We start from the raw sequence: 13,844 nt of genomic DNA, 5'->3' as shown, positions 1-13,844 counted from the left end.
ATATTGCACAGGTTAAACCAAGGTGCACCTGATTTTTGATCAGATACAACACCGCCATCCCCATCCTTCCCCATGGCTACTCCTCCTCAGGATCTCCTTTAATTTGTGCTGATTACCGAGCAGCAGACAGCTAAACAGGACACCCCTGCCTGCCCCTCTCTCTGCCGGCAGAGCCTCTGCAGCCCTCAGCTGGGTCTGAGCACCCACAGCTGCATTGAGCAGTTGCTGCCAGCCTGACACTGGCTGGTATCTCCTTAGCTTTCAGGTTATTTCTTCCCATAGCATTAAATTCACAGGGCTTATCAGTAACTCAGGACCTGAGAGTATCTTGAAGAGCTTTGTGGTTTGTGCTCTAGCCAGCCCTATCTCTGGGTGACAATTCAGCTCAGTAAACCCAGAGCAAGGTAACGCACCAGATTTGGGGGTAAATACCCCAATCACAACCGGTCCCTCAGGCAGTACAACAGCTGCTGATGAGTGCTCTGTGGGGTTGCTGGGGTGCCAGGGTGCTGAATGAAGCTGTTGGGCTGAGCCAGGCCTGTGTTTGTAGGGTTTAATGCCTTAGCTCAGCTGAAAAGCAATGCTGAGCTCTCTGAGGGTCTATTTGTGGCTGTGACGAGCTGCTGTAGGGAAGCTGTGACAGCACAGAGTGGGGACACGCATGTCTGTTGTCTGATGCTGGTGTAAGCGCTGTATGGAGCAGGATGAAGCCCCGTCTGCCTTTCCCCGGGGCTGCTGCGGATTGCCAGCAGGCTGGGGGAAGCTCAGCTGTGCCCCCCGCCCCCAGTGCTGTGCACACTGTGGTTATTCGCCTGCTGTAACGCCGGGGCCACAGACGGTGCCTGATGCTGTGGGCTGGCCGAGCCCCATCACCCCAGCTGGTGGCACCGACCCGGCACTCCCATTTGGATGCTTTTCTTCACCTCAGCTTGGCCTAGAAACAGTATCTCAGAAAAAAATCAAAGCTTGCGGTTTTGGGTTGGTTTTTTTTTTTTTGGGTTTTTTTTTTTTTTTTCTAGGGCTGGAGCGGCTGCAGTGCTTGCTGTGACGATGGGAATGAGAGCCCCGTGCACGCCGCAGGCTGCGTGGATGCGCCGCGGTGTGCGCTGTGCCTCCAGCGGCTCGCAGGGCTGGCGTCTGTCATGTTGGGGGGGTAATATATGGGTTAGCATCCTTCTTCTGCAGTCATAAATGACAGGGAAGGAGAGCAGCTGCACACTTTAGCTCTCCTCTCTCCCTGTTGCAGCACAAGGAGGGAAGTGGCATGCCGTGGGGCATCTCGCATGGGGAGAAGGAATGGCTCAGAGTGCTTTTGCAAGCACCCCAGGGACACGCAGAGTGCCTCTCTGCCAGATAATTGTGTTGGCTGAAGCGCAGGGTAAGCGGTTGGGAGGAGGGAGCGTGCCCCATGCTACCGTGTGCAGCAAAGGGCGTCTTCCACTGAGATTTTCCTCCTTTTGCTCCTGCCGTCACCTGTGAAGCCCATGCCGAGGAACTGAAGCCATAGCGGCACGTGGGTCAGCTTAGAGGTGAGATCCAGCGGGGAGATGCTGCTCTGCCAGGCCTCCTCCCTCCGGTGCTGCCCCAAAATCACCTGCCAAGGACTGGGGACCGCTCCCCATGCTGGCGCTGCCTGCTCTTTCTGCCCCGGTGTGTGTCTGCGTGGCTGAGCTGGCTCCGGGTTCGGCGTGGCCGCGATGGTGGGTTTTGCGGTGCAGGGGAGGGGGGTGGCTCCCCTCTGTGTGTTCTATAAAAAGAGCCGTGGTAGCACAGCCCTATCTATAGCACAGCGAGGGAGCTGCCTGGGAGAGGCAGGGCAGAAATTAGTCCCAAATTTGATGGTTTTCTCCAGTCCCAGTTGGGAATGCCGGGACGGCAGAGGCTGCTGAGGGATTCTCAGCGCGCCCCAGGCAGTGAGATCTCCCTGCCAGTAGACGTGTCCTGGCTTTGCTGGGATTTCCTGACCGTCTGCACCCTCCCCAAGGGGTTTTGTTGTCACACTCGTCACCCAAAGGCTGTGCTGTCCCCAAATCCCCTCCTTTTCCTGCTCTTTGGGGCTGGGATTTCACTGCAGCACATGGAGATTGAGGAGGGCAGCTCCGGTGGGACCCCAGGGCATCTGGATTTGGGGTGGATGCTCAGCATCTGCATGTGCTCAGTCCTCTTGCGGCGGTCCCAGGGCAGTTGAGAGCTTTTCCAAGAAGCTGGTTGTGATGCTTGTGGCCTATGTATTTGTAGCAGACAGTTCAGCCAGCTGATGGGGGCTTGTTTTTTGCCCCATGCTTTGTTTGTGGGGGACACATGGGTGTGGCTCTGTGTCCCGGGCAGCCCAACCGGGTGTTTGTGGGTGCCAACAACATCACCCTGGGGTCTCACCAGCACCCGAATTTGTCTGGATATCGGCACGCTGTGGGTGCAGAGCAACCCACAGTGGTGGGATCTGCTCTTGGCGGGTGCCTGTCACCCTCTGGGGGTGTTGGCCATCCCCTGAGACCCCCAGCACCACCCACAAGAGCATCCCCCAGCCCTCCCCGGGGCGGCGGTACCAGGGAGTGTGTCTCTTTAATGAGGCTGGGCTTGGAGCAGCTCTGCTGCTGGCACAGGGAGTGAGGGATGGAGCGAGGGCGGTGAAGGAGCCAGTGCCAGAGAGGGAGCCTGCAGCAGGGAGAGGCGGGGAAGCACTGCTCATCCCCCCTGGGTACCGCAGCCCCCCAGCCTGAGGGGCAGGGAAACCCACCCCCAGGGCAGAGGGCTTTGCGGAGGGCAGGGACCCAGCGGGTGCTGAGCCGAGTCTGCAGCCCCTGTGTCATCCTCCTCCTCCTTCAGGTAAGGGCCAAGGTGGGGGGGAGTCTGGGACTGCCGTGGCCCAGGATCCTGCGGGTATCCTGTAATTTGTGGGTGCCCCAGGGTTGAACACCCACTGTCGGGGCAGCCCTGGGTCACAGGAAGAGTGAGAGGTGGGAGATGAGGCAGCAGGGCCACAAAAGTGCTGAAATCACCATCTGGTGTGGACCTGACCGGGCTGGCTCTAACAACACTCTGGAACGAGCCCCAGAGTATCGGCAACCGGTCCCTGGCCCACGCCACAAATGCCCCGCAGCTGGAGGAGCAGCAAGACCCTTCTGCAGGGCTGCCCTGCTGGGATGTGCCTGTGTCAGGGGAAATCTGTGAGGCTGGGACATTTTTATGGGGGGTGCCTGTGTTAGAGTGCATTGAGGGCAAATAACTCCTGTTCCCTGGCACAGGGATGGGGATTTTTGCAGAGGTTTTAGTGGCTCTGGGGAGGCAAAAGCAGTGGCACCGGTCTGGACGCGGGGATCCTGGATGCGGTGCGTGTGCCAGGACGTGTGTGCATGCATGCACACGTGTGTATGTGTGTGTGTGTGTGCAGCAGACTGCTCTCTGTTTTGACTTCCCAGCACTTGAAGCAGTAGTGCCAGACAGGGGATGGCACCACAGGCTGGAGACTCGGGTGGGGGACAACCCTTCACCTGCTGGGGAAATCTTTTTCCCCTCCACTCCTCCTCTTTGGGCTCTCTGCACAGTGGCGTGGCCCATGGGTGCTGGGCAGCAGCACTGTCACCTCCTGCCTTCATGGCCTTCTCCCTGCTCCAGGAGTGGGGATGGATCTTGCTCTCCTGCCCTCGTGCCCTGTCCCAGTGGAGCGATGCGGGGATGTCCCACAGGGAGGGGAGGCGAGGGAGGCAGGGGGTGAGGCAGGAGGGGCAGAAATGCCTCCTCGCTCCAGGCGCTGCCGCAGAGGTTTGGGCTCCTCTCCTTCCATCCTTCTCTTGTACTGGCTTGTGCATCTGTCACCAGTGGAAATTTCCGCTGGGTTTGCTTGTGCTGGGGCTGGCCTCATCCTTCCCTGGGACCACGCTGCACTCCGGCGCGGGTGGCTGTTGATGCAGCAGGTGAAACTCTGACAACTTTACAGGCAGCTAAGGAGTCTGCTGGGCTCAGGCGCCTGGCTTGCTTCAGCAGCCTTGCTAGAAAACTCAACCTGCCCACGGGTGAGAAGAGAAATGTTAAATTATTCTGACCTAGAGAAGTTACCTCCTCCTTGCCTTCACTGAGGGCTTTTTGCCACCGGCATGGCTAGCTGCCCCCAGCCCTGCTCCTCCCGCAGCCCCCTCCGTACCGGGGATGCTGCTGGTTAAGCCAGCTCCTGCGGGCAGCATGTGGGAAAGGAGGAAGAGGAGAGGGCTGTGAAGGCACTGATGACCATGCCGGGGATGGGGAGGCAGCCAGGGACCTGTTGGTGATGCCGTGCTGGCACCTCGGAACAATTTGCTGCCCCAGGTGGAAGAGGACGAAGAGGCTAGGACGAGGACTGTTGGGTCTGGTTTTATTCATTACCACGGGGCTTAGAGCAGCCAGCACGAAGCGCGGCAGGGCCAGATGGGGCCTGTTTACTCTGCGAGTGTAAATGTAAAGAGAAGCAATAAAAGGCAGTCGGGACAGCTTCTCCAGTAAGTCCCCAGTAAACAAGCCGGCAGTGCCCTGGCCAATGGGCAGCACAGCAAATAGCAGGCAGGTTGCTGAGCATTAAGCTGGGTGCCTTGGGAACAAATGGAAGGGCTTTGGAGTGAAATCCATCTTTAATGGCTCAATGTGGCTGGGCTGGGGGAGTCCTGGTCCCTGGAGCCCGGCTGGGTGATGTGGCCAGGGTAGGACCCCACTGATGATGTTCCCAGTAGTGGCATGGCTGGTGTGGAGGAAAACTGGGCTATGCAGGGGCCTTGTGTTGCCTTGTGTGCTGGGAGGGCACTCAGGGGGGCTCAGCAGCACGGACAGCATCCTGCACACAGGTGAAGGATTGGCGAAGGTGAGGGGTGGTCGGGTGGCCAGGACCTGCCAGCATAATGCTGCAATGCCATTTGAGCCAGTAAATAGCCCTCCTCCAACATAATGGACTTCTTTTCCTGGGATGCAACCACGTTCCTTCTGCGCTTCTCAGGGGCTCCCTGCCTTGCACCTGCTGTGGGCACCTTGGTCCTGGCCTTGCCTCCGAGGATGTAGCCCTGCTCTGCTTTCAGGGATGCTCTGAGAGAGGCACCCTGTGATCACACGCCGAGGGCACCCCAAGCCTCCTGTTACTGATGCTCGTACAAGCCGTTCCCAGGATGAAGGCCACCGGAGTGGGGGGACCAGATGTTTCTCTTGTACCTGGTCTTGGCCTTGCCCAGGGCACACTGCATGCTTGAAGCACCAGCACACGGCATGACATGGGGACCTTGCTGCTGTTGGGTCACAGGCGCTCGGGGCGAGCAGGGGATACAGCGTGGAGTGCAGGCTCGTGTCTGGGGCGGGACCCACACACTATCTATGGAGAGGCAGGGCTGAGGCTAATCAGAATATTTTACATGAATATTTGATGGCACGAGGTGGGGTGATGTTAGAGAGATGCCTTGGCTCTGGGAACTCATTTGAGATGCTGCTCCTGAGTGGTTTTCCCAAGGGGAAGAGAGGCGTGGAGTGGGTCGGTGCCCTGGCTGGAAGGCATCTCCAGCTGCCTTTCTTTCCGCAGCTGCTGCCGGAGGGTGGGATGCTGGACGTGTCCATCTCTGGGCAGAGCATTACTCACCCGGAGGCAGACAGCGTCGTCCCCCGAGCCGGGCTCCCCCCCCGCAGTGCCTTCCCTTCTGTGCCGCTCTTCAGTGCAGTGCTGACCTTGTTGTTAATTATTAAACCCCCAGCAAACGTTGCTTGTTTTGTCCTAGTTACACCGTGGGCTTCTCGCCCTTCTTTTTTTTTTTTTTTTTTAAACCCACAAATTACCCTGGTAACCTCTGTGGGTGGATGGAGATGGGAGCAGCAGATGTTCCTCTCCCAGCCAGTGCAGAAGGTGGTCTGGGGAGGCTCTGGAGCCTCTGAGATGCTGGGGGGTGGCGGAGAGATGGCCTGCGTGTGGCTGGCCATTATCCATCCTGTCCAGGAGTCCCTGCTTGTCTGGTAGGGCTTGGGCCTTGCTTAACTACTGCTGCCCATGCGGGAAGACATTTTGCTGCCCAGAAGCCAAGTTTACTTACCCGTGGGGCAGAAGAGCTCTCTGTGGGCTCTGTGGCTCCAGACCTGGTTTGCAGGTGGTCTGGGATCTGAGCAGAGAGCTGGGTCCAGGTCCATGTGTTTTGTGGATGCTGCAGAGCAGTGTCCCTAGGATGGGGAGGGCTGGGGACCTTTTCATGCTGGGCAGATGGAAGACACTTGCATGCACAAGCCCTTCCCAGCAGAACCCATCCCCAAACATCCAGCAACTGCCTCCCCTCTGCCTGCAGCTGCCTGCTGAGGGACCATGCCGGGCCTGTACGCCCTCTCCTCCTGGGAGGCTCTGCCCCTGAAGAGCTCCAAGGTGAAGGCTTGTGCCAACGGGTACTCCCTGAGCATCACCGCTCACCTCGTGTACACCAACCCCCACGAGGAGCCTGTGGAAGGTAAGAGGAAGCTGTTGGGGCTGGCAGGGAGCCTGCACAGCCCCCTAAAAGCACCCGTACTGGGGAGCACCCCTGTCTCCAGCCCACCTGTGTCCCAGCCCCCAAACCTTGCTCAGTTTGGGGAGCAAAAGCAGACACCAGTGGTGTGAGGGCACTGCTGACACACAGCGTCGCCCTACAGGCAGGAGAAACGTGTGACCAAGCAAAAACATTCCCATTGCTGAGGAAGAAGGGGATTTCATCCTCTCTGCCCTCCTCTGGGATAGTGAGGCTGTGGGTCGTTCCTGGGTGTTGCCCCACTCTTGCACAGCTAAATCACTCTGTGAGCCAGAGAGGCTCTTGGTGGTGCTGCCACGGGCTACACCATGCCTCAGCCATGCCCGTGCCAGGATCTGCCTTGGGGCTCTCTCCTGCAGGCATCTTCATCTACCCACTGGAGGAGTCGGAGGTGGTGGCCGGCTTCGAGGCAGCAGTGGGCAGCCGGCGGGTGACGTTCCAGGTCCAGAACCGGCACCGGGCACAGGACTGTTGCCTCCAGTGCAGCCCCAGCCCCGGCCGGCCACGCCGCTGTGCTGCTGGTGAGCGCCATGGCACAGGTGACCTGTTGCGTCCTCCTGGCTGGGAGGCTCAGAACAAGCAGGGATGAAGCGTGGGGGGACACAAGGAGCTAAGAGCCTCTGCCAGGCCACCCTTGGGGGTGCCTTGGGGGGTCTCTGGGGCTGGAGATCTCAGTCTTGCCCCTCTCTCCCAGGGCTTTGCCCATCCCTTTGCATGGCCTTCATTACATCTGCACTCTGTTGTCCTCTTTGAGAGTAATTAGGTCAATTAACACCCCTTCTCCCTAACTTCACACTCCCCACTGACCTCCCCCCAACATCCCTGCCCTGCCCAGGCCACCTCGTCCTGGACGAAGATGTGGAGCGCTCCACCTTCATCATCGTCACAGGCACGCTGTGCCCAGCGGAGAGCCTGGCTGTCACCCTGAGCACGGCGCAGGAACTGGCCACGCTGCCAGACGGGGCCCTGCGCCTCCTCCTACCCCCCATCCTCACACCCCGCATCCCTGAGGTCCCCGAGAGCGAGCCGGCAAGCTTGTGTGACGACAGGTTGGCCCTATGGTGATTTTCATGGCTTCCTCAGTCTCCGCCATCCCGGGGGGGGATGCTGATGCTGGGTGAGTGGGGTGGGGAGCAGGAGCCATCACCACCTCTCCCCTCGCAGCCCCACCAGCTGTTTTGGGGGGCCAGGTGCCCGGAGCCAGCCTTCCCCCACAGTGCCTGTGGAGAGCATGGATGTCTTTCGGGGACAGCCCTGCAACCCTTTTCCTTATGAGTTCGCCTTCGAGCTGCTGGTGAAGGGCCCCTGTTTACTGGCAGGTAGGGGGGCAGCTTGTGCGGTGTTGGTTGGTTGAACAAAACCTCCCCAAAATGTGGGCAATGTCCCCCCAGGATGGTGTCCCCCTGGTCCCTCCATGCTTCTAGGAAGATGCAAGCCCCCTTCCCCAGACATCCTCTGATGCTACCTCCATACAAAGAAGCCCTTTCCCAATCCCACCCCCGGTGCTGGGACCCCCCTCCCGAAGTCACCCCACGTGTGGCTTTGGGCAGCTCTGGGTCAGCAGCCTCTTTCCCCAGGAGACATAATGGATGGGGGAGAGGGTGGGCAAGGGGGGGGATGCGGGTTGGTGGGGACACGCTCCTGGCCACCCGCCCGGTTAATCCCATTAGAGCTGGCAGGGAGCAGCCACCACCGTGGCACCAGGTCTGGCACAGGCGTGGAGCCTGGCATGTGGGAGGCCAAGGTGGGGGGTGCGAGGGGCTGCCCCGCCGCCGCCTCCTCCTCCCCGCAGGGCTGGAGAGCCCATCCCATGCCCTGCGAGCCGACGCCGACCCCTGGGCCAGCTCTGCTGTCACCACCTGTGTCACCCTGGCTGAGCCCCACCGCTACGACAGGGACCTGGAGATCATCCTCTACCCCTGTGGTGAGAGGGGATGGTGCCCTTGGTGGGATCTGGGGGAGATGGGGCATCATCCCCAAAACATCCAGAACACCCTCCAGCCCCCTGTGGCACAGGGTGGCTCCAAACCCACCTTGTGCTCCCCAGAACCCCACCACCCTCACCTGGTGATGGAGGACGGCACCATGACGTACCCCGAGTACGAGGCCCATGTCCGGAGCCGCCGGGATTACACACGGATCGCCAGGAAGGATGGCAGCGGCGAGAGACAGGTGACAGGGCACGGCCACTGGTGTGGTGGAGGAAGAAGGGGGGAGGTGGTGGGGTGTGGGTGAGGAAGACCTCGGCTCAGGCCAGGGTGGTGCAAGAAAGCCCCTGCCCCGCCTGGCTCGCAGGTGGCTTTTGTGCAGAAGCGTTTCCACAAAGACATCTTCCCCAACCCCGTGTTGATGCTGAACTTCTGCCCGGCGGTGGAGTGTGTCCCTGGGGACCTGCAGAGTGTCACCCGCGAGGTCCTCTTCATCGTTGACTGCAGCAACACCATGAGTGGGCACGACCTTGACAAGGTCAAGGTGAGGCACGGCTGCAGGGGCAGGGGTGCTCCCTGGGTGGCCGATCCTTAGCAGCCCTCCCTGGTCCCCGCTGTCACCCCAGGAAGCTTTGCTGGTGGCCCTGAAGAGCCTTCCATCAGGGACACTGCTCAACATCGCTGGCTTCAGCACCGAAGTCAAGCCGCTCTTCCCATCCAGCCGCCTCTGCAGCAACGTGAGTGCCACGGGCAAAGCCCCCCACCAGTCCCTCTCCATCCCCCCTCCCAGCTCCCTGGCGCGGGGTTGGGGCTGGCGAGTCAGGGGATCACAGCAAGGCCGCCTCTCCGTGCGGGCAGGAGACGCTGCGGCGAGCCTGTGAGCACGTCGCTGGGCTGGGGGCAGAGACGGGCAGCACCAACCTGCTGGCAGCGCTGGGCTGGGCGCTGGCACAGCCCCTCCGCCACGGCTACCCCCGCCAGCTCTTCCTCTTCACCAACACGGCGGCAGGCAACGCGGGCAGGATCCTCCGGCTGGTGCGCAGGCAGGCCAGCACCGTCAGGTATGGCACCGGCACCGTGGTGGGGTCACAGTGCTCTTCATGACCCCTGAGCTGTTCCCGCCGATTTCTCCTTTTACAGCCTCAAATCTCACCTCTACCAGCCCCGAGGGTGTCCTTCACCCATCACATCCCCAGCCCCACCAGCTCGGCTTCCCTCAGGGTGCCCCAACCCAGCACACAGCCAGGGCAACACCTCTGGCTATCAGACGCCTCTGCCCATCCCTGCTGCAGGGCTCGCCACTGGGCTGCCCAGCCCCTGGCACTGGCCCAGCCATGGCTTTTCATCGCCTGGCTCTCTCCTGCAGGTGCTTCAGCTTTGGCATGGGCTCGCAGGCGTGCCGGCGGCTGCTGAAGGGCATGGCCAAGGTGAGCCGGGGCCGCGCTGAGTTCCTGAGCCCGACCGAGAGGCTGCAGCCCAAGGTAACACCCGGGCCAGGGCAGGGGGGCACCAGGGCCACCACAGTGTTCGACAACAGCTCCTTTCCCTGTCCCAGCTGATCAAGTCCCTGAAGAAGGCGATCGAGCCAGCCGTCAGCGACATCACCATCGACTGGTATGTCCCCGACAGCATGGAGGCTCTGCTCTCGCCCACTGAGCTCCCGGCCCTCTACCCCGGTGACCGCCTCGTCAGCTACTGTGTCCTCTACAGCATCGCCTGCTTCCGCAACAGGCGCCCACCGGTACAACCATCACTGCCCTGGCATGGGGAGGACGTTCCCAGTGCCGCTGGCTTCTCCCTGTGCTGGGCGGCTGACAGTGGTACCCTCTCTCTGCCAGGGCCGGGAAGGGGCTTGCCGGCGCTCCCGGAGCTCAGCCTTCCCCTCCCAGGAGGAGGTGCTCAGTGCCAGGGAGAGCCATCAGCCACCCCGGAGTACCCAGGGATCTGGGGACGCCTCCCTGGAGTTCTCCGCTGGGGGCACAGAGGCGTCAGAGCGCAGTGAGTGGGGTCAGGGTTGGGGTGGGGGGCAGGCATGGGAGCTCTGGGCTGACAGGGTGTGTGCTTGCCGGGCAGGTACAGATCCTGTTTCGGGGGGAGACATCTGGAAGCGGATTTACCAGCCCTCCTACATCCAGGAGCAGTACGTCCTGACACACTGCTCCGTCAGCACTGACCGCAGCCGGGGGCTGCTCTCCCGCAGCTCCACCAGCAGCGAGTCCACTGGCTCCCGAGATGTGGCCCCTGAGGGTGGCTCCTCAGCCCCTGGTGCCGATGTCACCTCCCAGCAGGGCCAGAAGAGCCTGTCCCTCTGTGAGTCCTCCACCAAATCTGCCCCACTGCCCTCCACCCTGGCTGGCACCAAGGTAAGGATGCCGGTGGAGTGCAAGGGCTCACACATGGAGGGGTTGCTCCTGGCTAGCTAGGGTCTTGCTGCCCTGTTGTGCCCAGACATGTGGCCACTGGGCTCGGAACCGGAGTGCTGTAGCCTGGATTTTAGGCAAGGATCAGCTGTGGGTGCCAAAAGGAGGCTCCTGCAGTGGTTTTGTCCTACTGGAGCAGGACAGCTGGGGACTAAGTAGCTGGTCCCTCAGCTCCCCGGGCCAGTAGTCAGCTGGGTGGCTAACAAATCCCCTATCCAGCTCAGATCCTCACTGATGCTGCAGAAATCAAGCGAAAAATAGCTGGACCGGCATCAGGTAACGAACCTGCCAAGCTGGAGAGGAGGGGGTGGGCTGGCTGAGCTCCTGCCTGGCTCCTTCAGCCCTTGGCCAAAGCTGCCCGATGATTGATTAGCAATGGGCCACGTCCCTGCTGCTTCATGTCTGGGTTTAAAACCCAGCCAGGTTACTGGGATGGGGAGAGGCAGCTCACCCCACCCCCACCCCCCGTCCCTGCTGACGGTGGCCCCAAGGCCGGGTGAGGCCACTTGTCACCCAGCTCCAGGACATGCTCCTTCCCGATGGCACGGGTTAGGTAACCTGCTCCCTCTGCACAACAGCACAGCTGGTGGCCTTTGCTGCTGAAATGTCAAGCGTAAGTGATTTCCCTGCAGTGTAAATGATCTTACTCTGGGCTCCCTGCTGCTGGGGTGAGAGGTGAGAGGCGATGTGGGTGCTGCTGCCCTGCTGTAGCTTTTAGGTGAAGCATCTCAGAGCAGACTTCACTCTGTGCTGGGGACTGCATCCCACCATAGCCTGAACAACTGAGCTAAGCCCCCTCCATGCCAAAAATCCCCGCCAACTCCTCCCGCCTCGGTGTCAGCTCGAGTCAGCCCCCTGGGATGTTTGCAAACTCCTGTCTCGGTGCCCTCAGTCCTTCCCACGTGTATTCGGAGCCTGGCGAGCATCACCCGCTGCCCCGGGAGGCTGCTGGGAGCCAGCCTGCAGCGTGATGGGGCTGGGCGTCAGCCAGCAGCTCCAGCCAACAGCCGGCCAGGACCGCAGGTGCCCCATCACAGCTTGGTGCAGTCTGGGCTCTGTGCCGGTGCCATCGCTGTCAGCCTCCCCCCCGCCGCAGGTGACGGTGGCCCTGAGCACGGAGGAGCTGGCACGGCGGAAGAAGGTACTGGCACGTGCCGCCCTGGCTGGCCGCAGCTTTTCCTCGCCGCACGGGGAGCTGGATGCCCACCGGCTCTGCCAGGCCCTGGAGAAGGTGTCACAGAAGAGGAACAAGTCCTTGGAGGGGCAGCTGGATGAGCTGGGACCCCGAACACGGCGTTTGCAGCCCAGTGCGGTGGAATCAAGTGTGTGCCGGCTCTGGGGGACGAGGGCGGCAGGGATGGAACTGGGTGCCCCTGTCTTGCTGAGCCCACATCTTGCCGTTGCCCAGATAACCTCCTCTCACCCACCCACCTGGACTGGGACATGCTGGTGGAGCCCTCCTACCTCTTCAGCGCCTCGCCGGCACCCGAGCAGGGGGAGCCCAGCCTGGGCGATGCCAGCCTGCCCCTGCGCTGCCAGGTGGTGATCCATGCACTGCGAGCCGGCAAGCCGGTGTCCTGGGAAGTGACAGCCTCGCTGGAGTCGCTGCTGCAGCCTCGGGAGGGGCCGGGCAGGGAGGACCCCCCATGGCGGGCAGGCAAGGCCGGGGACAAGCCGTTGCACCGCTTAGCAGCACGCTCTGTCATCCGGGACAATGAGAACACGGCGCAGCGGGAAGCCGAGCTGGAGCAGGGTGGGTGTCGGGGTGTCCCTCCCCAACCCCAGCACAGACCCAGCATCCCCCCCACCTCTAACCGCCTCGCTCTGGGCAGGTTTTGCCCGCCGGTTTCGCCTGAAAGCTGTGCAAACCAGCAAAGCCTGCAACGTGCCTTCTCTTTACACCCGCCTGGTGCCTGTGGACGGTGCCACGCAGGCAGCCCTGCCTGCAGCCCCCGAGGTGTGGGGCACAGGTACAGCCGGGGGGGTCCTGGCATGCTGGGGAGGGGGCAGTGAGGGGACACAGGGCTGAGGTAGCACTGTTCCTTGCAGCCGGCTCGGCCAGCCGGCCACGAGCTGCCACAGCAGGGAGCTGGAACCACAGGAGCTTCTCGGTGGGTCTGGGCCAGCAGCAGGATGCAGAGGAGCAGGATGAGGCCCCCGTTGCTGCAGGTACCAATCTGCACCTTACATCGGCTTATAGTCCTCAAGGACCCACAGCTCACAGCTGCGTGGGGCTCGTCCCAGCTGGAGCACTGTGGATGCCCAGGAAGAGGCATCTGCCCCACACTGTGGGGGAGATATGGGGGGCAGCATAGCAGCCCCTGGCACCAGCTCTGAGCCATGAGGGTCCTGGGAGCCCAGGATCCATCAGGGCTTTGCTCTTTTGCAGAGCGAGACGAGACCCCGGGGTCTCCAGCCAGTGTCTCCTCCCCAACCTATGGCTGGGAAAAGCAGAACTGCTCCAACGGTGCGTCCAGGGTGGAGGGGGCCAAGGGCTGGATGGTGGGGGACAGGGCGTGCCCCCAGCACCCTGTTGCTGGCAGCTGAGAGCTGGAGCATCTGATGTGCCCTCGCTGCCCAGAGCATGTGGGCTGAACCGCCCTCACAGGTGCTGGGGAGTGGGACACACCTTTGGGTGCATCATGGCCCCCGTCATGCTCAGCTCTTCCCCCACCCCTTGCAGGGCCTCCAACCAGCCCCTCCACCACCTCCATGGGCTCCCAGAAATCCACGGAGAGCATCGCTGGCTCCAGGTGAAGCTGCAGGGTGGGGGGATGCGAGGGCCCAAAACATGGCACATTGCAGGCAGAGGGGGACAGTGCCGCTTCTTGGGTGCTGCAGGTCCAATGGCGTAAAGGAGTGGGGTTGGTGCTCCAGCCCCTTCCCTGCAGCAGGCTGGGGTCCGGCTGCCCTCCAGGAATTGCCCCCCCCCCCCCCCCCCCCCCCCCCCCCCCCCCCCCCCCCCCCCCCCCCCCCCCCCCCCCCCCCCCCCCCCCCCCCCCCCC

General features: G+C 61.9%; 1 protein-coding gene across 1 annotated transcript; it reads left to right on the top strand.

The window, feature by feature from the left end:
* Positions 1–2,620: 2,620 nt before the first annotated feature.
* VWA5B2 (von Willebrand factor A domain containing 5B2) lies at positions 2,621–13,654 on the top strand. The gene is made up of 20 exons (XM_026855273.1): positions 2,621–2,826; positions 6,279–6,434; positions 6,851–7,012; positions 7,327–7,552; positions 7,656–7,810; positions 8,284–8,415; positions 8,539–8,663; positions 8,787–8,963; positions 9,046–9,156; positions 9,278–9,480; positions 9,786–9,900; positions 9,975–10,160; positions 10,258–10,417; positions 10,493–10,782; positions 11,936–12,161; positions 12,248–12,592; positions 12,672–12,809; positions 12,889–13,008; positions 13,229–13,306; positions 13,523–13,654. The coding sequence occupies exons 2-20, from the start codon at positions 6,296–6,298 to the stop codon at positions 13,594–13,596; spliced, it is 3,162 nt and encodes a 1,053-aa protein (XP_026711074.1). The 5' UTR covers positions 2,621–2,826; positions 6,279–6,295; the 3' UTR covers positions 13,597–13,654.
* Positions 13,655–13,844: the final 190 nt, after the last annotated feature.

Source organism: Athene cunicularia (genome assembly GCF_003259725.1).
Source record: "Athene cunicularia isolate RWA chromosome 9 unlocalized genomic scaffold, athCun1 chr9_part1, whole genome shotgun sequence".
NCBI classification, from domain to species: domain Eukaryota; kingdom Metazoa; phylum Chordata; class Aves; order Strigiformes; family Strigidae; genus Athene; species Athene cunicularia.
This window is presented reverse-complemented; position numbering and strand designations above follow the sequence as displayed.